Below are 25075 nucleotides of genomic sequence, written 5' to 3' on the forward strand. Positions count from 1 at the left end.
ACTCTCTTTTTTCTTGTGAATTAAAAACATGTTTATTCCTTCACTGTATTTTTACTGGATTTCCAAAGGCAGTAGATATTTTCATTCTACCATGTATAAGTTGATATTAGGAATAGCCAGGTCAGAAAATTGTTATGAGAATAAAATCTAAAATAGTATGTATGAAAGTAGTTTGTGCACCAGAAAGCCCTACATACATATCAGAGATCATTACAGTACATTAATACAAGTTTCTTCAGACTTTTTTCATCAGCAGGTACAAGTGAGATTATGTTAACAGCACTACGTCAGTTGTCCCTGGCTTTTACCCACACTCACTTTCATAAAGTCTCATTCCCATCAAATACTCATTATTTTGGGGAATTTCCAAAACTAGGGAACATTACTTACAGAATTAGGTTAATACATACTACATGACAAGCAAGCTGCTTTAGACACTTGAGTATAAAGCAGTGAACAGGGCAATGATTCCTCCACTCATGGATTTACATTCTAGCAGGAGAAGACAAACAGCTGACTATAAATAGAATTCAGCTGCATAGTATAGTAAAACAAGTTAAGTGCTATGGAAAAAAAGAAAAGTGTATCTGGGATAAGGTGGTGGGGAGTGCCAGGACTGGGAGAGGCTGCAATTTAAGGTAGAATAATCAGGGTGGGCTTCAAGGAGAGAGTAACTTAAAGAAAGACTTAAAGGATGTCAGGGGTGAAGCAATGTGGATATCAGGCAGGAGAGTGTGGAGGACAAAAGGAACAGCAAGATGGAAGTAGGATAACACCTGGTAGGTGTGAGTACAAATGTTCTCAGAGCAAATTAGTAAACATAAGAAGAGTGGTACAGATCATATAGGATTATGTGGCAAGGACTTGGGCATTTTCTCTGACTGATGTGTGGTGTCTCAGTTAGAGTTTAGTTCAGGGACTAACTCCTTATGTTATGTTCTTTATGTCGAAAAAGATTACATATCAAAAGATGTTCCATATCATATGTCATCAGGGAATTCAAATTTAAAAATCCATGATATACCACTACACACCTGTTAGAATGGCCAAAATCCAGAGCACGAACAGCAGCAAATTCTGGTGAGAATGTGGGACAATGAGAACCCTCATTCGTTGCTATTGGAACTGCAAAATGGTACATCCACTTTGGAAGACAGTTTGGTGGTTTCTTACAAAACTAAACATATGATCCAAGAAGGGTGCTTTTGGTATTTACCCAAAGGAGTTAAAAATGTATGTCCACACAAAAATTTGCACACAGATGTTGACAGCAGCTTTATTCATAATTTCCAAAACTTGGGAGCAACCAAGATGTCCTTCAGTAGGTGAAGGGATAAACTGGTACATGCACACAATGAAATCTTATTCGATGTTGAAAAGAAATGAGCTATCAAGCCATGCAAAAACATAGAGGAAATTTTTATGCATATTACTAAGTTAAAGAGGATAATCTGAAAAGGCTACTGTATCACTTCAACTACATGACATTCTGAAAAAGGCAAAGCTATGGAGACAACAAAAAGATCAGTGGTTGCTAGGAGTTAGAGGGGAGGGAGGAACGGAGAGGCAGAACACAGAAGACGTTTAAGGGCAGTGAAACTACTCTGTATGATACTGTAATGGTGGATACATGTCATCACGGAATTGTTAAATCCATATAATGTACAACACAACAGTTAACCTTAATATAAACTATGAACTTTGAGTAATAATGGTGTGTCAATGTAGGCTGGTCAGTTGTAACAAATGAACCACTCAGGCAGGGGATGTTGATAATGGGGGTGGCTACACATGTGTGAGAGCATGGGGTGTATGGGAAATCTATGTACCTTCTGCTCAATATTGCTGTGGACTTAAAACTGCTCTAAAAAATAGTCTATTAAAAAAGGATTACTCTGGCTATTGTATTGCAAGTAGAATACAGGAGGGCAAAGGCAGTAGCAAATAGATGAGTTTAGCTGCACATGTATCATTAGATGCATGTAGCAAGTAGAAACTGTTTAGAATCTAAGCATATTTTGAAGGTAGTGTCAACAAGATTTCTGACAAAATGAATGTGGGAAGTAACACAAAGGAGGACTGATAACAGGAAGATTGTGGTTACCATTAACTGAGATGGGGAAGGTTTGGATAAAACAGATTTGGGAAAAGAAGATGAGAAGATAAGTTTGATCAAGTTAAATTTTAGGTATCTATTGACAACCAAGTGGAGATATCAATGATTTTGTTAAACAAATTTGTCAGCTAAAGACCATATGGAATCTTCCATGGATTTTTCTCTCCTGCCCCACTGCTGATGGTCGCTGCCAAAATGCCCCTTGAAGATGTCTCTCTGGTACTTCTGCAGTCAGAAACTTCCATGGGAATACTGATCCTGATACCAAAGGTTCTTAGAGGTTCTTATCATGGTGTTGCAATAAATGCTAAACCATGAGGCACCAGAGAAAGGCTGTGGGCTCCTGAGCCCACATTCACCATGTAAAATGAAATCCTTCTTTCTATCCCCATATTGGCATTACATATGCTCCATGTCTTAAGCAATCTCCTTCAACTCCTATCTAAAATTTCTCCCTTGGCTCTGAGCTTTCTGTGGAAGAAAAATAATAAATAAATATATAAATAAATAAAATTTCTCCCTCCTCAGGATGAGGCATACAATCTCTTAAACTGAGACTTGTAATCGTTTCCTGTTCATTTATCCTTCACCCTTCAACTCCAAATTTTGCTTCTTCCTACTCTCTCTTCTCACTCTAATTCAAATATTCTCTTTCTGGCTGTAGGTCTGGACATGTGCTTGGACTATTGTTAAATTATGATAATTTGTATGGACTCCATACTAGGAGAGACATCAGATTAAGACAGAGATATTGAGGCAGAGAATGGTGTGATGTGTACTGACGTGGAATCATACATGTAATGGAAACTACTTCTAGCACCTAATTACTGCCTATTGAGGTATTAATAGAGAAACATTAACTTGATTGTGTAGCATAAAAGTATAACACAGCTGTGATACATCAAGAATCCACTGACTCACTATTTAAACATCTCCGTGACCAAAATTCTTTCTCCACATCCATTCCTTTGTCTATTTGTCTTTTTTCAGACTATATTAATAGATCTCTGGGAATTTCCACTAAATGAAAGAATTATTCCTAAATTTGTTGTTTTAGAATTACAAATGTTTCTAATACTTTAAATTGATGATCCAGATCTAAAATTGGCTTGTTTTTAGAATTTCTTCATATGGAGGTGGGGGGCTTAATGTGCCAAAACATGGAACAGGAAACAGTTCAGGGTTTGGGGTTTGAAGGTGAATTCCAACACTTGGACTCACAGCTGCTTCTGTCCCTGGAAAGAGAAAGATGGGGACTTGTAATCTTTCTAGTGAGCATGAAACAGAAGTACACGAACTGATAAAATCTGACATTTCTTGGATTGCTGGAGCAACAGAAAATTATTTGTACCCATGAGAAAAAATTTACAGCCATTTTGCTTTCTGCAGTGAAAGTTTAGTCACCATTGCAAGAAAATTTGCTTGCATGAACTGATTATGTCATCATTGACTAATTCATCAAGAAGCATTTACAACTAACAGCTGAAACAAGAAGGAATATCTTCTTTTGTGGATCACAAGACAGGATTTCTCTAAATTCTAATGACATTGCAGCTAATGCTCCCAATCATGAGAAATGCAAGCCCCACTAGAAACATCAAAATATCACTTTCTAAACTTCATCATTTTATATTTATGCTTTCAAATTGCAACTAATAAAAATAATTACTATAATCAGCTCTCTATAATGAATAGTAAAATTGTTACCATAAATGGTGGAAAGTTTACATTTAAAGTATACACACAGGATAAAGAGAAGGCATTCAAAAGTTTTTTTCAAATGTTTTGAAATTAAAGTTCTTGACTTCTAGATTATGCACAAGCCATTAAATATTTAAAACAAGCCCATTTTTCTACAAACTAGTCACCTTATGAGACCATGAACATATTCCAATAGCTCATTAGGAAATCTTTTATTAGTATTTCCTTGATTGTTTTTGAGTCATACAAAAAATCAATAGTAATATTTTATAACCATCTCTCTTTCATATATATATATTTTTCACCTGGTTCTTACCTGCATTTGAATGATTTTGATTGCTTCTTGCCAAAACAATAGTAATAACTATAAATTCATCTTTAAAGAGGAAACTAGGCCCTTGCACTAAATCTGGCCCTTTAAATATTTTTGTATATTTAATTTAATTGAAATACAATAATATCCATTAATTGACATACTGTCTACAGCTAATTTGGCACTACAACGTGAATAGACCATATGGCTTGCAAAGCCAAAAAATATTTTCTATCTGTCTCTTAATAGAAAAAGTTTGCCTTTTTCTAATTAAGAGCTTTCTTAAAGGAATAAGATTTGATACCATTGGGAAGATTCCAAAGAACATGCCACAGTTATCAAAAGAATTCAAAGAGTGGTTACATATTAGGCATTATCTGCATCACTGAACCTGATATGTAGATTACTCAAAATGATTACTTTGAAGTGTACAATGTTAGTTTAGAATTATGGATTTTCATACATTTGTATTTGTCTTATGTCTTATCTCACTGGTTCTCAGAACAATGAGTAAAAATTCTTTGCTCTGAGAAGAGTAGAAACTTTTAAGATATAAGTCTCACTTCCTGGATTAGCACTTTTCTTAGGGAGTTATTTATTTAACTGAATAACCTACTCCTAGGCTATTAAATAATATTTCTTTATCTCAGTTTTCTCTTATGCAATAAAAGAATGATGTTATTAATAGCATCTACCTAGCAAGCTAAAGGAGTATAAAGTGCTTAAAACAAGACCTGGCACACAGTAACTGCTCATCAAATGTTTATTATTGTACTAAATATCAAGAACTGTACTATGCTAGGAATATGCATGCATTTTCTTTTATTTATAATATTATTTCCCAATCTATCCTATTTTAATGATTAAATCATTATCATTAGTTATATTAACAACACAAATTATTAAATGAAAAATATCACAGAGTTAGAACTTCTTGCAGTTCATAAGTTTAGGCTGATGTCAGCTAATTATGTGGGACTTAATCAATCAGAGTTGACATTGGTAAAATATACAACTTGTCCCAATAATTTCCTCTATTGAATACTTGTACCAAATGCTGGCCATTTTCTTGGTGAACTGCTTTTAGTGTATTCAATACAAAGTCAAATGTAACTTAGTTCTCTTTCTGCCTGGAAATAGCCAACCAGATTAACTCAAAACATCTGTTATTTTTACTAGTTCCAATTCATTTCTACTACTGTCACTATCAGTATTGTGCTCCAGGTGATAGGATCTTGACAATTGCTCTCTGTGGTAGGAAAGTTTTGTTAACTACTTGCTACAAATTTGGCTGTTGCTCTTAAACTTGTTATGAAAACCACAAGACTTTCTTTTAATAAACATAACTAAGCCAAAGTGCTCAGAAGCTTTTGAAAATCAAACATACATCAGTTTTAATTTTATTCAAAGCAGATTTACATACACTATCAAGTGGTTGGAGCATGGGAGAAGCAGGTATTATTTTATCTTTTGACAAATTATGAAGCTGAGAGAACTCAGTTAAAAATGCTGGCAAAAATCCTATAGTTTTACCAGAACTGCTGGCTAAGATATTAGCATTTATTGTTTAATTTTGTAAAATCAATGCACTCACTGCTGAGTTTTTGTAGTGAAAGTTCAGATTCCCCACATTATTAAGGATCACTCAAATAGTCTTCACTTATTTCAACATGCCCCTTCCACCTTTTTCTTTTCTTTTCCCTTCTTTATCTCACCCTTTTCTCTCATATGGCAGTGGCCAAAAGCCTGCATTTGAGTCACAGTTCTACCATCTACTGACTGTGTTGCTTAATCTGTTACGTGTCTTTGTTAGCTCATCTGTAGAGTGTTCAGAATGATAGTGAACCCTTCATATTGTTGTAAGGACGAACAAATGAGATTAAAGATGTCAAGTGTTAACACAGGGCATGCCTCATGGTAAACGCTTAATGAACTTGAGCCGTCACTATTATCACATCCTTCCATGAAAGTCTGTGAATGAAACACTCCCTCTTTTATTACCTAAAGTCACCAAACATAAAACATAGGTAGATGACATTTCTAAAGGACCCTAAAATAAAAGATAGAATCCTGGGAGACTTGGAAGGAGAAGGGAGCAGAGTGTGTAAATCCCTGCTTCTTGTTCATCTTTCTCCAGCTCTCCATCTCCTTGCCAGCTTCGAGCATTCACATTTAGTCACTACTGGAAGATTGGTGCTTCTATTTTCCCTGAATTAGGAAAATGGGAGATTATCTCTGAAATTGCAGAAGACATGGGATCAGGGAGATTGTACAGTTAAGGGCAGCATCATCAGGAAATCAGCCCCAGTGAGAATCCAAACCAAGATGAGCATCCCCAGGAAGACCTTCACTTCTTGCTGTCTTCTCAGGAAAGGCAGGGGACGTTGTTAGGGAACCTTGTCAGGGCTGAGCAGACCCAGCTCCAATCCACAGACCTCATGGGATAAAGGCAAAGGGACCCTTATGTTCCAGTAATTTACTATTTTTTTGGTTAAAAACATGGACAAAGATTGGTGGAGGCCCCTCTCCTAAGCTCTCAAAGTTTCTCTACTCTAATACATATTATATTGTTTTTCTGCCTCAATCCTTATTTGCCATTCTCTCTCCTTCCAAACCCCAAACTTCTTTCCCTTCATTATCTTTAAATGTCTTCATCATTAATATGCGTTTTTATTCAGCTTAACAATCTTGTTTTTAATGAAGCCTTATTTTCATCCTCATTTTTAGTGAATTAAAATGTAAACCTTTTGTTTTTAATAAACTTTAAAACTCCTTTGACATTACCTACATTTCAAATGTAAATTAGAAAACAAAACAATTAACCTTAGAAACAAAATCAAAATCCTTTTCTTTCTTTAATCATGTGTAACTCCTACCTATTTCACCCAGTCATAATTATAGTCCTTGGTTTTAAAGAGTGGAGAGCAATGATCACAAGTGATAGAGATTCAGGATACAGATGGTTATATGAGAATTGTAATAATTTTCTCTTCTTTCCTGACCTTTACTAAAATCTTGTACACACTACTTTAAAAAAATCACTTTCTGTGGTCCACTGTGTATTCTAACTTTCCATTTTCATATTTGAGTGGGGAGCAGGGAAGTGGTTGCAAATCTTCTGTGTAAGATGAGAAAACATTGAAACAAGAGATAATTTTTACCCCTAACACAGGTGCTAAAAAAATGATAATGCTAAAATTGTTAGTCTGTGATGGTTGTTAGTCTAAGAAAATGTATCACGGATGATCTCATTCAAGAAGTCATGCGGGCACTGAATGGACACTTTCTGGGGTTGTAGCAGGGATGGGAAGGGAGAACCCCATCCAGACATTAGTGGTGTTTGAGGAAGACCGAGAAGGGAAAAAGGGACTATCTAGGAGACTCTGGAGCTGGGCTCAGGAAAAGGAGATTGGCTTGAAGCTAAATAAATAAATAAATACATGTGTGCATACATATACAAACAAATAAGATGATTTTAGGGCTTGTATACAATACAGAGATTTAAATTTTAGTCCTTAAAGTATCTCCAACTTTAACTGTAAGTTTCTTCTCCTCTTGGTCCTTCTCTTGCTCCTTATCTTCCTCCTTCTCTATGTTCTTGACATTCTTCTTTTCTTCCTCCTTCTCTTCTTTCCCTGATAACACTTTCTTCTCTTTCTCACTCCCCAAGAGAGTTTGCTAGGGCTGCCATAAAAAGTGTCATGGACTGGATGGCTCAAACAATGTAAATTCATTTTCTCACAGTTCTGGCTGTGAGATGTCCAAGACCCAGGTGTCAGCAAGATTGGTTTCTCCTGAGGCCTCTCCCCTTAGCTTTAGATGGCCGTCTTTTCCCTCTCTTCATGTGGACTTCTCTCCATGCCTGTCTGTGTGCAGTTGCCTCTTCTTGTAAGGATGCTGGTCATACTGGATAAAGTCTACCCCAATCACCTCATTTTGACTTAATTAATCTTATAAAGGCCCTATCTTCAAAGACAGTCATATTCAGAGATAGTAGGGATTAGCACTTGAAATATGAATTTGGGTGGGACACAACTCAACACATAACAGGAGGCATCAGAGGAAATCTTTTTTTCCTTTCTGGAGGGTAAAATCTTCATTACAGCATATTATGGACATGGGGGGTGATAGTTGCATGAAGTTAAGTGCCACAGTCTCTTCTACTGACTCCAAGGACTCTAGAGAAGCCCCTGGGTCTAGGACCACCATTCAGGAGCATACATTTTATGAAGGGGAAGAAAAACCAGCTGTCTGAGCACTGAATCAGTAGAGTGCTGTGGAAAGGCATGATCACTGGCCCTGAGCTTGGGGTGTTTGGCTGAGATGCCCAGGACCTTTCTCAGACAGGAAATCTCATCAGACATTGGGATGGGCCATGCTGGCAACACTTTCATTAAATATCTTTTGTAAGAATCCCAAACCAAGCGTTTTCTTTTTTCTCTTTAGTGTTTCTCATCAAGATAATTGGCAACCTGAGCTATGTGATATTGTCAGTAATTGCTGTTGAAGGAAATTTCCTATTTTATATGTTTTAACATTAACACAGTTTAGTCAACTCCAGCCCCTTATACTCAGCCAAAGTTTTCCTCTTGGCTCTTCTCAGTTGAGGGCAGCTTCTGTGAGATCCTGAGTCAAACCTCTGACCCACAGTTCAGAAGAACAGAGCCATTTCAACTAATATATTCAACAAATAGTGATAATAAAGTGAAATGAGTTTTGAAAAAGTAAAAAATTAAGTACTGGGAAGAACCCAAGGTTAATATATCAAATGTAGTCTCTCCATTAAAGTGTTGTAAATGGCCCATTTCTTACATTCTATATTCAGGGGGGGAACATCCTATCTTCCCCTTTGTGCTCAAGGGATCACAGGGGGTCCAGAAACCCTATTTCATATTCTCATATGTCACCAGTGTCATTCGAGATATTTCTCATTTTTCTTTCCCTCTTCTGAACACACACAGTGAGGAAAACTCAGAAGAACAGTCCCATTACCTCAGTGTGGGCACAGGAATCCCTCAGGAGCTGCACTCATCCCCAAGCTGTGAGAACATGCTTTGTGGGGGCTGTGGAGGTAGACACTGCGGTTTTGGCGCTTACCTTCCTCTGTAGCCACAAAAGTTAGTGGTTTTCTAACTTCCCTTTTGCAGAGCAGCTCTTTCTTACAGAAATATTATGAAGGAAAAATCATTTGTTTGGAGAAATGAAGGTACAATGAGAATCCAGTGGGAAAAGTAAATTCAATGTGGGTCCAGGTTTCAGACTGCCTTAAAATATTGACTCTCTGAAATTTACTTCCATAATTACTAGTTAAGAAGTCACTAGAAAACACAGAGATCATTATTTCCTAATTTACTTTCTTATATTTTGTTTTGGAGAGGAGAAACAGGAATGCCAAAAAAGCACAACTCTGGGCACAGCATCCATATTGAAGATTGTGTGAACGGCTGTTAACTGCCGGCACAGCTATCCTGAGCATCCCTGTGACGGGATTGAAGATGAGCAGTGGGCGGGATAATCTAACACCCAACCTCGTGTAGGCGTGAGAAAAGATACATGGGAAAGGGCCTGTGGCCTCCAAGGTGGTACTCAAAAGAAGAGAACTTTGTAATCCAAGTCAAGAGGGAAGAGAGTTTAAATGTTTCTTAAGCAAATTAAGGTCCAGAATCAATACCAGTGTAATGGGTGAAAGGGAGAGAAAGAAGACAGATGGGAATGAAGATTCTGGAGTGCAAGCCCTACCTTTGAGGAACCATCCTAGTATATGTCTGGACATTCAAAATATGAGGCTAGACTTAATTTCCAGGGATGAGATGGCTGGGCTGAAAGTTCCCAGCCCAAATTTTCACTGGCTCCCATTCCCAACTCTAGACAATTTGAACTATATTAGTGAACTTGCAGCAAACATTTTTGTATACATATTTACCCAGCACAGTGAAAGAAGTAGATAACATCCTCTAAAAGAAATAACAGCGAATTTTCCAAGTTGATTTTGAGGAATTAGAGATAATATCTGAAAAGACTTGACCTACTGTCTAGCACTTGGTAGATGTGAAATAAATTGTGACCATATTTTTTTTAAAAAGTCTTTCCAAGTTGTTTTACTTTCCTGTTCATAGTGATTTCATGGTAATATAGAGAATGTGATTCTAATGCCAGGCCCTCAGTGCTATCATGTGCAGATTATTGAAGTAATATAACTGCCTTGACCCATTCTCTTACTTGTTCAGGCAAGTTCAAGAGCATATAAGTAAGCCACCGCAAGAAAAAAAAAAAAAAAAAAAAGAACATTATATAAATGAGGACAAAACCATGGCACATAAACTGCTTTAAAAATTATAACAGTATACTAAGTAGTTTATAATATACTTAAAATTAAAAACAGAATTCTTTTAAGATTCAAGATAGTCTAGTAAATGGTATACCTGAAAGTGAGGGAAGGGCTGAAACCAGGCTTCATTTTCCTCCTTAGAAACTCAAGTTCAGTTAAAAGATGTATATGTGCATTTATTTTAAATACCTCTAGTTAAATAAGGGAAAATAGACCAATGCTACCATGTTGATACCTTTCACTGACATATTTTGTTAGAAAATCAATGATCCTATTTCCCTCTCTACTCTGTGGAAAGTGTCTTTGATTTTAGGAGAAAGAACTATTGTCATTGGAAACTTTAATTATCCTTCCAAAAATAACCATTTCCCAAATTTATAATGTGTTGTGCTCATTAAGTAAAGACCTTTGGAGGAAAAAAAACAAAACCTCAATATTGAATATCACTAAATTTTACAGTACTGACAATTTAGTTTATTTTTACCCCACTTTTTTATTTTGCTGTTAGTTTTTCCCAGGGCACACCTTGCTCTGTCTATTGAAAATCTCATGCTGTCCTAATTTCTGAAGGACGTTTGTTAATTTCTATTAAGCACTCTTGAGGCAACTGTGGTGTGTAAGGCAGTACCTTAAAGTCAAGTCTCATAATAGTCTCTGTGGGAGAACAATGCTTAATATAAAGAAATAGCTATGGCCTCTCAAAACCAGTAAATATATTTTTTTTTCTGCTTGCAACTAAGGCTGGCAGCTGCAAATAACCCTTAATTTCCTCTGTTCCTCTTCCTTATCCAAACTGGAAAATGACGGAGGGGCACGATTTTGGGAGGAGGGGTTGGGAGTGGCAGGGTCAGGTGCCACCAGTGTGTCTTGGGTGAAAAGCCATGAGGATTGACACTGTCTTGCTCAATTCCACTTATTTTGGACTCTGCATTGGCAGCAGACAATCTGGAAAATGTGGTTCAATGTTACTTCAGATGAGTTAAGTAAGCCATAGAAAGCTTAGCTCATGAGATTATAAATAGAGGTTAGGATAGACTGATATCAAAAGCTCATAGATGCTTTCCTGCACCTTAAATCCTACCCCTCACTTGGAGTGTCCAACCCTGCATATCTCTTCTCTTCTGCTTGTAGACTGAGCCAAATGCATAGTTTCTGTCCCCACACTCAACTACAAGTCAATTCTCCAAGATACCTTTTCTTTCTTCTGGAATCTCCTTTCTTCTGAAGCTTTCTCCCTTAAACTCTCTCCACAATGCATGCCTTTGAGTCTCCGATAAGCCATGTTTTGCTCTAAGTTCACAAATCTGCTTTTAAGAGAATAGTTTTTCATTTTACTGCAAAACCACAAAGTTCCAAAGAGGAGCCCAGAAATGTGTAGACAACTCACCATAAATGGGGTCCAAATCTCCAACAGCAACAACGGCCACCGTGCGTCTTTGGGAGTCAATTCGGGGTCTCTTCAGACAGCACTGGAGGCATAAGAGCACTACTCCACAGAGAAGAGCCACCAGGAAAATCAGCAGGAGGAGCCTGATGCCAAAAGTAGCAGGAGAGGAGTAAGATCGAGCATGCCGGAAGCTAAGAGCTTCTGTTGCTGTCTAGAAAAGGGGCAAGGACTCAGCTAGACTGGCTGAAAGCAATCTGGGATGCTGAATAGGTCAAGCAATTCTCCCCCTCCCCTCCTGCCACCATCACTCATATATTCTCACTGAAGCTGAATCAGTCTCTGCCTTCAGAGAGGGTCAGTCTTTCCAGGTGATCATATGCATTTTCTTGTTGGAAATGAGAGGGCTATTCTAAAAAGTTGTGTCTTGGTTACTTAATTTATTCATCCATCCTTCCTTTCATTCAGTCATCCATCTATTCATTTAACTAGTATCTAAGCAATTGAACACATTTTAGATATTGGGGTTAGAGACTCAAAAGTAGGCAAGATAGGGCCTCTGCCTTTGAGGTGCTAACCATCTAATTGAGATAACTGACATTGTTAAGTTTGGAAAGTACAAATGTCAAGATTTACAAGGTTATAATAACAGCCTTAAAATTTCTAAAAGATTATCTCATAGAAGAGGTAGCAGTCGTATTTTGAATGGCTTTTAAGGCCAGAACTAAAATCAGTGGAGGAGTCATTTAGAGAGTTCTTTCATGAGAAAGAACAAATGTTTTACCATTAAAAAAACTCCAACTCTAGAATAAACTCTTATTCTTAAATGTAGTGCATTATCTGTCACAATTAGTGTTTAAGTAAACACTGGACAACAAGCAATGTTTCTATGGGTATGGATTTGCATGAACCCTAAAATTTCCTTAAGCTGTATGATTTCTTATGCCATCTCAAATTGTTTAGGGAAAAAAGTGTGTCTATACCACACAATGTCTTATAAAACAAATTGAAGATATCCTTACCAGATATACCAACCATTAGGATGTTGATCATTATAATTTACACACCTACTGATAAAGGAAGAGCAGTTAGTGCTAGAACTCTAGATGGCCAAAGCCTATTTCTTAGGATCATAAAATTTGTACTGATCACACCTGTTTCCCCAGAACAATTAATAACTTCTCATCATACCAACACTCCTCTCCACAATTAAGCAAATGTTTACCATATGCTCACTGAGGATATGGATAAATGCGATGCTATCAGACATATAAATAGATAATTGTACTGAAGTAGGTTTGAGTCTAGAGTTACAAATACTGTTGTGTATTGAGCAGGCAGTGACTAACTCTTCAGAGCCAACACATCATAGGCATTAGGTATTAGGCAGATAACCATTCTACCATTCTTTTAATCTATAGACCTAGAGTCCTTTAAAATCCAAATTATCTAGGGTAAGTTCATAATATCTGTTAACCTTTACTATCCTGGTAGGGAAATAGCAGGCATTTAACAATTGGTTGCACTCTCCATTGGACAACTGGTGAGGAAAAAGTTAAGCTAGGAGGAAAGTGAGTGAATGTGGCCACAAGTACTATTTACTAAGGAGTTGGAAGTTGATCCCTTCAGTCAGGATGGTCAATGCATTTGTATATCTAGGTACTCAATCATTCCTGGGATAAGTTTAAAAAGATCACACAAAAATAAAGTTCACAGTGTGATTTTCAGAAAGTTTAACTCCGCAGGTGTAGAGAAATATGTGTTATTCATTCCAGAGTCCCTCACTATGGCTGACGTGGTGGCCTGAATGTATGTTTGCCAATGGACTTTTTTCATACCTGGATATATGGGCCACCATTAAGGTATTCTGAGCTTGAACAGTGGAAAACTGCTCATCACAGCGTAATACGCTTCTGAGATGGAGCTAAACTTAATAATGTCTTCTTCATCCATTGTCTAAATAACACTCAGTAATTTTCAGCTTGAAAGCATTCATAAATGTCAGTTAATTGATTGCTTCCAGCATCCCTTCAGAGGCAGTGTGTCATGCCATCATCATACTAGTCAGAAATGACTTTTTAACATATGTGAAGTGTCAGCTTAAAATTTTTACCCCAAACATTAAAAGAATCCCCAGAATATGGATTATTTCATCCTCTCCTATATGTAAATTTTCTGCTTTGGGTTTTTTTTGTTTGTTTGTTTTTTATTTTTGAACACCTATAATGTTTAGCAAAGTTCACAGGCACAAATGGCTGGGAAAAAATGGCAACTGGAGTATGACTTTAACAAGAATTCTAAGACAAGTGACCATCAATAAAAGATTTAACAAACAATTAATGACACATACTTACAAAAGAACACTATCCAGTCATCAAAAAGAATGTAGATTTACTTTACTAATTAAAAATCTTGTTAAGTAAAATAATATAAATAACTCAGTCCTACTTTGTAAATACTCTTTTATACAAATACAATGATGGCACCAAAATAACTATTAGTTAAATGTAAATATACACCAAACTGCTAATAGTGCTTACTTCTAGTGAAGAACTTTATCTTTTTAATATTTTTATATTGTTTGAATTTTTATAATGTTCATGAATCACTTTGTAATCAGAAAACATTAACATATTGTATGAAAAATATACAAACACTAAAAATGTAGTGTCCCACTTAGTGATGGACTCAGGGAAATTCTCTTGGCCCAATTAAAGGGCAGAAGGTTCTTATTTTTGAATCTTGACATCTAAGCTCCTGGCCAGGAGTGTGGATTATTTTCTATCCATCCTCCTGCTTCTCTTTTTTTCCATTTAAAAATAGTCTATATTCTTATAATTAAAGTCAATTCTAAATGTTAACTACCTCTTTTATTTTTTAATTCTAATTTCTGAGCCCCTCAATATTTTTTCCAGTGCTAACAATTGCTAACAAACTGACTTGTTTCACTTTCTCTTCCTGACCCTGTGCACCCTCTGGTGGAGGTTCTGATAAACAATAAAGTGGCCAAGAAGCGGTTAGCATGTGATTTCAGAAGTGTTTGCACCTTTGGAATCATTCATTTCACCCTTAGGGTTTTATTCATTGTACAATTGAGACCCAGGATGGGGAAAGAAAGTGGGAGGTCACTAGGTCAGGGAACTTAACCTAGGCTATGGGTCTTTGGACTCCACATGCTTCCCTCCCCCCACAACCATTATTTCCATTTCTTTCTCAAATTCAATTTTCAAATATAAATATTTGGAGTTCTCAAAAAAAAAAAAGTAACAGTATTCTAATTACTTGAATTTTAGATTCAAGACCTTCAGTGTGGGATAAGTTATATTTTTGAAAATGAAGTTATTTCTCAGGGATTGCTCAAAGTGGGCTGATGATGCTAAAAAAAGAAAGAAAAAAACAGGGAAAAGTGAGAGCTGACTATAATGTTCAAGGAAGACATTTGGAATAATAAGAATTCTCTAGAAGTAGTTATTGAAGGAGACAATTTCTGTTCCTACCAGAAGCTAGTATCTTTTTTTACTTGGATGTTATGGAGATGATTCCTGCTCTACATGGATGGTTAGACAAGTTTATCTTTATTATTGTTCTCAGTGTTGATAATCTGTGAACCTAAATTAACTATTAATTCATTAATTTGATAAATTCAAGAAGAAATCCACAGAATTGCTCCATTGGCTCCTCTGTTAAAAGTCACCAACGTTTCCTAGACCAGGCACTCCTCTAAACTGGTGTATAACTTCGTGTGAAATGACTCACTTTCAAACTGGCAATTATCAGGTAGAACCACACTATTATAGTCTTCCTTTCACAATTGAGAGAACTCAGTCATACAGAGGTAAGTAACTTTCCCAAGATAATATAGTTGGAAGCAGCAGAGGCAAGTTTTAAACACAAATGATCTGGCTGTAGAGTCCACGTCTCTTAGCACCATGTGATACTATAACTGGATACAGTAGAATCCAGACCTAGCTTTGTACTCCTGTGTGGAATGTTGCCTGAATGCTTCCAATACCCTGTGTTCCAAAAATATAAAATATACAAATGAAATTTAGACATGAGAGCATGGAGAGTATCAAACAAATGGAATAGGCCACGAGCAAGATCAGTTTGTAAACGAATCTAGTAAATATCAAGAGTGAGGTTGGTTTGTAAAAGAATGTAGTAAATCTCATATATAAAATTAGAACTGAACTCCAGATCTGGCTTAAGCTTTCTAGCAGTTAATAGGATGAAAGAGAGAATTGGTTATATGGTGTTCTCTAAAATTAAAAACAAATAGCACCACTCACCAGAGGTATAACTATTGCAGGTATAGAAACCAGAGAAAAATTCAAATTATGAGGCCTCATAGACAAGCCATTGTTAACAATGGGAGAAATGCTTTCCATAGTCCTCCCAGAATGAATACAATAACAGATTTCATGGGTTTATTTATTTTATAAAATTATTACTCAACATAAGCCAAAGTGCAATTCAGCTACAATAATTTGAGAGAGGGATGAGTGTTAAATCATACCACCCAGAATCTGCTGGTAAATCCTACACTATCAAAAACAGTGAATGGACTATATATCCCTCAGATATTTCACTAGATGCATAATTAATTAAATATTAGATATACAATATAGCTTTGTGTTTAAAATTCTGGGCCAGGGAGTCAGTCTTAGATCCAAATCTAAGTTCTGCTTCTTAACTTGCATGGAAAACATTTAACTTCACCAACCCAAGTAAGATGTAGCATATCATTAGGAAATCTATTAATGCAATTAATTTACAGAATCCTTTATATGTATAGTCATACTTATGTTTTGTAAATCAATCTATTTATGTACATACATGCACGTTAGTGTACTTGGTGATTCATGGGGAGCAGAATGGATTAGAGCTATAATGAAAGGAACTCTTCTATGTTTTATTTTATACAATAAATTACCTATTAAATTTGTATAAAATTTAGATTTTATACAAAGACAGCCTAGCAATGGATTTTTCATACTAAAAGTGCTGTTATAAAAATAAAATGAGTTGGTTAGATCAGGAAAAACCATGGCCTCCACTAGGCAATCCATTTTTCAGGGTTTCCGTTTCTATTCCCTTGCATTCAAATCTAAGTCTGCCTTTTCTGTGTCCATTGTGCATGTGAACTTTGGCAAGTTACTGTCCTTTTATCTTCCTCATTTCTAAAAGGCACTTGGGGTAGACCACGTCTATGGATCCTTTCATCTGTAATCTACTGTGTTTTTGTTACTCTCTTGCGGCAGTGCAGGTAAAGATAAATATACTCTCTTGGCTGGGGAGCATATTTTAACAGGAGATAATATCTCAGATCAAAGAAGTGATTCTAAACTGAAAATCTCTTGAATAAATACAAGTAGAGAAAGAGGATTTTGTTTGGGGAGGGGCTTTTTACTCTCTCAGAAAACAGGATGCCTTTTATTATGTTCATCCCACGAACACTGTCTTGTGGCAGCAAAAGATTGCAGATATCGTGTCTATCTTTAACACATTTACTTAATCTTATACTACCTTTCTACATCCCAGCCACTCTCTTGCCTTCTCTGCTTTTATTTTCTGCTAATTTGCATTTTATTCGTGGTAGTTTCTTGTTTTTACTCAAAAGCAATGTTATCAAATAATGATAAACATTACAGACACTTAGATGAAAAATTATGTAGCCTCAAAAGGTCATATGTAAGTACCAGTTGAAGTTCTGCTATTAATTTACTCTCTTTCTCAGTCTCAATTTCTTCGCTTGAAAAGGAGATCAGTAGCCTAAGTGGCTCTAAAGTCAACATAAAAAGTTCCACATTTCCCAGTCACATTGATCAGAGAGTTAGATTTGACATTTAAGATCCTTTCCAATTATGAATTTCTTTATTCTATTATTCTGGGTCAAATGCAGAAGATGAGCAGGCAAGATGAGGACATCCACGAAATTCGAAGTCAGGTAAACGTACAAACAAACAACCAAAATCTCTGTTGTGTCATAAACAGCATAAGAGGGCAAAAAAATAAGGTCCACAATTAATGCAAAGAAGTAGCAATGGAGAGCTCTGCAAAAGCTGAAAGAGCTGCACAGATTTAATAAGTAGATTGTCAACAATAAGATGTTTCACCAGAAAAAGGTAATAATTCCAAGGCCAAGAAAGCACCCCACCTAGAAAGGTCCCTTACTCTAGCCGGTGTCCAGAGACCCTGGCTTTTAGGGTAGCAAGCAATGATAATTGAAAACAGCTAGCTGGCAGTGAGGGCTGCAACCAGAAGACAGTGCTTGGCAGAAGTGCTTTTCTGACACTTGCACTAAGTCACAGCGCATTAGGGTTATCATTAATCATCAACAGCATTATTAATGGCATCTTCTCCCCATATCCTGAATAGAATTCTAAGAACCATTGAATATACAGTACAAAAAGTGAGAAAATTAAGTCAATTATTCACACAATTCATATCACAAGCATTTTGAAATGTACACACACAATGCAGGTTAAAATTTTGGTTAATTTGCTTATGTTTGAAACTGATTTAAACAGAAAATTGTCTCTAATCATCACTGTGACTTGGAGTGTGGGTGCAAGCCGTGGATGATGTCATGACTCTTTCATGAACTTAAAGTACCATTGAAACCACAAGGGAAGAGAATTCAGTGAGCAAAAATAACTAGAAATCTACTAGGCCCCTTGTTTATTTAGCAAAACTGATGATAATGAAAATTATCTTTCGTGTTTTCAGAAAAATTGAGCCATCTACATTTAAAAACGATTTACTTTTTTTCTTACATGATTATGATGTTATTTGAAACTCAGGGATTTTCAAATGACTGGAGCTTTTTATATTATTTGAATTTTGAAATGCTAAATAAAAGCATAGAGTTTGTAGCTATTTACTTACATTTCATTTTCTTCACATGGTAGGTCCGAGAGCACCAACTGAAACACATGTTTAGAACAATATAATCCAAACATCTCATCAGTCTAATCCTTTAATACAAGCAGCGCCTAGAGACAATGTGGTTTTATATCATTGTGTTTGCTTTTTTAATTAAAAGCTTTGTGCAGAGTTATTGTTGATGCACAGAATTTTAATTGAAAAAAATCTCTGGGTAGATTCTTAAGCTCAGCAGTGACAGAAGATGTATATTCTGAACAAGATTCCTATTCTACATACCACTATAGATAGATTTGACAACGTTTTTTGTTTCTATAAGAAGATTTTGCTTGCTCTAAAGAGCTTTGTACACCTTGCATTTTTTGTTTTCATATTTTAGCTAGAGGAAGTAAGTTCATCATTTGTGTGTATTATTTTCATAGGAAGAAATAAAATTTCATGTATGCACATGGAAATAAAAATTAATCTATTAGCATTAATGGGTGTTAAATAATGCTTGAAGATGTGATTTTAACCTGCTCTAAGGCTAAAGTCCATTTAAGATACATGGCATTCCTGTTGAGATTTACAGTCTTCTCTTTTACAGAAAAGAGGGAAAAGTCCCAGATCATAAGCATTCTAACATAATTATCTTAGTTCTTTGTGTTGAGCCTCATAGGTTACAACATCTTACACCTATAATCACAAGGAAAGAAAATACTCCTTTTTAGATGTTTTGTTTGTTTGTGTATTTGTTTGTTTGCTTTACCTCTTGAACTGGAACTGCTTCCTTGTACAGTGAGAAAATCTTTAAATGTCATTTATACGTAGCTCTAAAAACTGGGTTGATGAAGTCAGTTGAAGTATTTATTTTACTGGACTATAACATGCAAATAAAAGTACAAGTAAGAAGTTACAAAATGTAAAATGATTGACTTGGGAATTTTGTGGAGATATGTCTTTCTCCCCCTTACTCCCAAATGCGTCTTCTTCAGCACCTTGTATTTACTCCACCAAGTTTATCTGGGCAAAGACATTTGTGGAGTTGCAGATGGAGCCACAAATTGGCCATCAGAGAGCATGATAATGAACAATTTATAAGCATAGAAAACGAGTTGCATTCTTTTTTGCTAGAGTGCTACAAATAGATTTGCATACTAACAGAGAGGAAAATGAACATTCAAATTTTCTCCATAAAGAAAGAAAGTTTATTTATGAGTAGATCAAATCATTTGGGATCCAGTTTAACAGAATTTCACTTGCAAGTCACTTCCTAGTCTTTTCTGCGTGTTGTACCCTAGCAGGAGTACAAGACATTAAATTTTTACCACCTCACTGCCAACGCATTAGCTGTCAGACTTCTGGGTTGTTATGAAGTGGCAAGTAAAGTCTTAATATACTTTAGATCTAAATCTTTCAGATACATTGCATTCAAGTAACACAGATACAGAGATGCAGGTATTAGTTAGAAAGGGATGCTGGAGCAGAGGAACCAAAATAAATCCTAAAATGGTTCTGTCTATATCAGTCAGCATTGAAAAACTGTCAAGCATCAAGTATGGTTGCAGGCAACAATAAACATATCTTAAATTAATCCAGCCATAGCATTTTGCTGTGTATCAACAGTATTTTTGGATTTAAAAAAAAAATTACAGCATAGCAAAGTTGAGCAAAGGCTAAATTTTTATCACATTTTTCAATGACAATAGAACTAAATAAAGGAAAAATAAGGCTACTGTTATGGACACTTTGTTTTCTGTATCTCTGACCAATGAATATAATAGTAAGTCATGAGATGCTGGTAACACTTTCTTAAAGGAAATCTTTTAAATGTAGGAGTAGTTAAGTTGACCAAAGAACAAATCAATAGCAAATCAAATCCTCAGAGTACCTCTGAAAAACTTTTCCCAGAAAGAGCTGTGGTTACCTGGAATAGTGGCAAACACAAGGTTCCTGTTGTTGAGATCACTGAAGTGACACTGAAAGGTCTGGATCTTGACATACTTAAAGGATGATCTGCTCAGAGATAGTGGTTTGCTAACTGTGTTTATCTCCCTCTTTCTCAGAACTTGTTAGCTTCTCTGTAAGTCATGCTTCCCGCCAGGGCATGTATTAATGGTGGCTCCCTGTGACTAGTAAAGTGCATGCTAGGGGAAGGAATGTTGGGTGCATGCTCACAGGTACAAGAGTTCAAGGAATTTAAGTTTAAGGTCAGAACCTTGGTACTGTTTGTCAAGGCCCTTAAAAGTAGAGGTTATAAATGCTGGCTGGCAAAGCTAGCTGGCTGCTTAAATAACTATGAACATTCAAGTGCATGTTTCATTCGACTTCTGAGTTTTTAATAGTATCTTGTATTTGGAACATTTATTCAGTTTTCTTCCCTTTGTTGGTCCCTTTTTGCACATCATTGTCAGTTCCAGACTTGGGCATAAAGCTTTCCTTGTCCCATAGTGACGACTCCTTTCTTTTAAACAGGGTATAATTCAAGGTTTATTTTAATGAAACAACTCCAACACCACTACTGACAAAAAAATTTGCAAAAAATATCTAGGGAAATTCTGAAAAAGAAAAAAAGAAGTGACACTAAACTACTGTATATTAAGACATCTTAAACTATGGTAATATACAACAATTGGTACTGATGCATATTAGCAGTAAGATAAATGTAACAGAATACAGAGTTCAGAAATAGACTGAAATAAGCATAGAGATTTATTTAAATTGCTATTTTAAACCATTGGGGAAAGAATGGATATCATTCATGGAATGATGGAGACTACATAGCTATGTGGAAAGATGGCATGATCAGATTTTTTTTTTAAAAGAAGATAGACAGATGGCCAACATATGAAAATATGCTCGACATCACTAGTCATCAGGAAAATGAAATGAGATACCACCTTATCCCTGTCAGAGTGGCCACTACTAAAAGGTCTAAAAACAACAGATGTTGGGGCAGATGCAGAGAAAAGTGAATGCTTATACGTTGTTGGTGGGAATGTAAAGCAGTACAACCTCTATGGAAAACAGTACGGAGATTCCTCAAAGAAGTAAAAGTAGACCTACCATTTGATCCAGCAATTCCACTACTGGGTATGTACCCAAAGGAACAGAAATCATTTTACAAAAAAGACAACTGCACTCGAATGTTTATTGAAGCACAATTCATAACTGCAAAGCTGTAGAATCAACCTAAGTTCCCATCAACTAAGGATTGGATAACGAAATGTGGTATGTACATACCATGGAGTACTACTCAGCCATAAAAAAGAATGAACTAATGTCTTTTGCAGCAACATGGAAGGAACTGGAGAACATTATCCTAAATGAGGTATTTCAGTAATGGAAAAACAAATTCCACATGTTTTTATTTATAAGTGGGAGCTAAATTATGGGTATATATGATCATAAAGTGGTGTGATGGACATTGAAAACTAAAAAGAGACTTGGGTGGCAGGGGATGAGGGATAAAAATGTACCTATTGGGCACAATGTACACTATTCTGGTGATGGGTACACTAAAAGTCCTGACTTCAGAATTATACAATTCATCCATGTAACAAAAACACTTGTACCCACTAAATCTATTGAAATAAGAAAATTATAAATAAAAAAATAAAATAAAGCACAAAAAATGGCTTTCATGGAAAAAAAAAAGAACTAAATGGTTAGTGGAATGTGGAAAGAAGGTAACGAATGATTTTTAAGATATTTAACCCTAGTCATAATTAGATAAATTTACCGTACAGTTAAAATCAGATTCAAAAAATAAATAATATAGTGAGGAGGGGTAGATATGGAGAAACAAATCCTCTCATATTTGATGGGGAAAACTGCACAGTTTCTTTAGAAGACAATTAGCCAATATGTACCAACCTGAAAAATAAATATACCCTTTGACAAGAATTCTCCTTATAAGATAAAAGCATTTTATAGTTAATCCTACACATGGCACAGATAATTATACACAATGATGTTCACCAAAGCATTGTTGGTATTAACAAAATATAGAAAACAGCAAATGTCCATCAAAACATGACAGTTAAGTACAAAACCATTATATTCATTCAACAGAATACTAGGAAGCTGTTTAAAAAGATAAAGACAGATCACAGATGCTATTGTGGAAAGACCTCTAAGAATTATCATCAAATAAAAGTAACAAATGATAGAACACTGTGTACATCATGCTACTTCTTTATGTAAAAAATAGGAAATTATAGCTGTAGCATTTTCTTTATAGACAAAACCTATGCATTTATAAGTATATATGCATAGAATGTCTCTATATTAAACTGTTAACAGTGGTTGTCTCTGTAAAAGGTAATGGGAGACGAAGGAAACGAGAGTGGAGGGGGAAACTTCCAATAGGAAGTTACTGTTAGCTCCTTGTATATTTGATATTTATTATTTGATGTTTTTTAGAATGTCTATATGCCATTGAATCATTTTATGCTTACATACATTTCTAAGGGCCAATTTTGAAGTCAATTATCTAGAAATCAGAATGAGCATATTGTAGTTCAAGCCCCAGTGTAGTTCACCAAATCCAATTCAAATTATAATATGTGAACCCATTTATGATCATACATATAGATTGCACTGGAAACAAACCAGCAGTCTTAGTTACCTAAACTATGGCTCAGAGTTGGCCGTTAAGGTGTATGGATTACTTGAGCTGCATCCGGACAGGCTGAGCAGGCTGTGTGGGGGCCTGGGTCTGTTTAGTATGCAGCCACAGTCACAGCCATGAATTTCAAAGCAGAGGAAGGGCTTGGTGCCAATTCCAATAGGAGAAAAGTAAACCAAGCCTGCAGTATTATTTGTCCCTAAAACATCCTCCATTTTGAGTGTCTCTGAAGCCTGTAATTAAACAGAATGAAAAATAGGCTTTTCACTGGTGAGCTTATTTATTAGGCGGTCAGAAGCCTGACTTCCGTCCGTGGAGTCAATGATCTTAAGAATTTCTGGGAAAGGAACGGAAGGCTGATAACTTGAAAAGAGACAGAATGGAAACAAGAGCAGCATATTTGGTTTTGATTTAAAAAAGTGCAACAATGGCCAACCAGATACACAGATTAAATAATTCTTGTCAAAAAAAAAAGGTGTGATCTTGCAACAGGTGGCAGACTAGGAGTATGGCAATTGAATGGAGATGGGGTCTACAGTCACAAGAATACTGCAAACACCACCACTATATTTGGTGCTAAAATGAAAATTCCTATTCATTCCCACCTTTCTCTTTCCTGATTGTCATTTGTCCATTTACTTCTGTGACTTCCAAAACCCAGCATGATGGAATCTAAGACAGTAGTTTTTTCCCTAGCATCATAACAGTTTGATGGTCATGGAAAACAAAATCTGACCAGGACTGCCATTTTAACTGTATATTTTTAAAATATGTATTTAAAATTAAAATAATTTATTTTGAGATCATTTTAAATTCACATGGAGTTTTAAGAACTAATACAGAGATCCCACATAACCTTCATCCAGTTTTTCCCAGTGGTGACGTCTTACGTAACTATTGTACCATATCACAGCCAGAAAATTGACACTGATACAATCCACCACTTGCATGATTTTTTAAACATTTTCATGGGTACTTATGTAGTTGTACATATTTATGGGGTACATGTGATATCTTATCATTTAAAATTTGTGATTGATTCTGTTTGTCCAGCTACATACTTATGTGCATAAACTTGTGGTAGTGAATTCTCATCACAGAAAAGTCAAGCTGAAAGTGGACAACTGCTATTCATAACAATAGTCACTTAGGTCAGTAAGGGTCTAGGGACTTCTTATGTTTGAATATAAGGGTGGAAGAAAGCAAAATTCTCAAAAAGAATCAGGAAGAAGAAGAAAGAGGACTCGAACTCGATGGTATATGAAATTACACATCCAAGATTCACTGAGTACTTGAATGTCGACCTTATATCCTCATCTTTGTAACAAGAGAATGGGCACATATATATTCACCTGCACAGTGTTGGTCATTTATCCAACTCTTCTCTTTGCTAGGAGGAATTAAATCCTGCAGAAATGGATGGAGTTCAGGGGATATGAAAACTATCCTCTGGATTCAAAGCCTAGCAAAAGTCCAAATTCCCTGAAGCTCTGAAGTCATATCAATATTTGTCCTTAAAGGTCATGGCATGCAGCTATTCAAAAGGATCAAGGGCCAAAATTCTAGAGATTAAGTCAGAATAAATAAAAGGTGTGAATAGAAGTGGGCATGCATAAAAGAAAGTCTAAAGAACAAGTAAGGAGGCATCAGTTACTGTCTTTATGGAAATTAAAGGAGCAAGATAAGGTTCTCGGTGTCAGAAGACCTTAGCTGGAGTCACCAGTAACCAGCAGTGTAAC

At 36.0% G+C, this 25075-nt stretch overlaps 1 protein-coding gene across 1 annotated transcript; it reads right to left on the reverse strand.

The window, feature by feature from the left end:
* Positions 1–3214: 3214 nt before the first annotated feature.
* TMEM207 (transmembrane protein 207) lies at positions 3215–20708 on the reverse strand. Its single transcript, XM_045564435.1, has 5 exons — positions 20634–20708; positions 18731–18768; positions 12865–12909; positions 11846–11988; positions 3215–3351 (listed from the first exon to the last, which is right to left on the reverse strand). Exons 1-5 carry the CDS (start codon positions 20706–20708, stop codon positions 3215–3217), a joined length of 438 nt encoding a protein of 145 aa, XP_045420391.1.
* Between the last annotated feature and the right edge of the window lie 4367 nt (positions 20709–25075).

This window comes from Lemur catta, chromosome 1, assembly GCF_020740605.2.
Source record: "Lemur catta isolate mLemCat1 chromosome 1, mLemCat1.pri, whole genome shotgun sequence".
In the NCBI taxonomy this organism is placed as follows: domain Eukaryota; kingdom Metazoa; phylum Chordata; class Mammalia; order Primates; family Lemuridae; genus Lemur; species Lemur catta.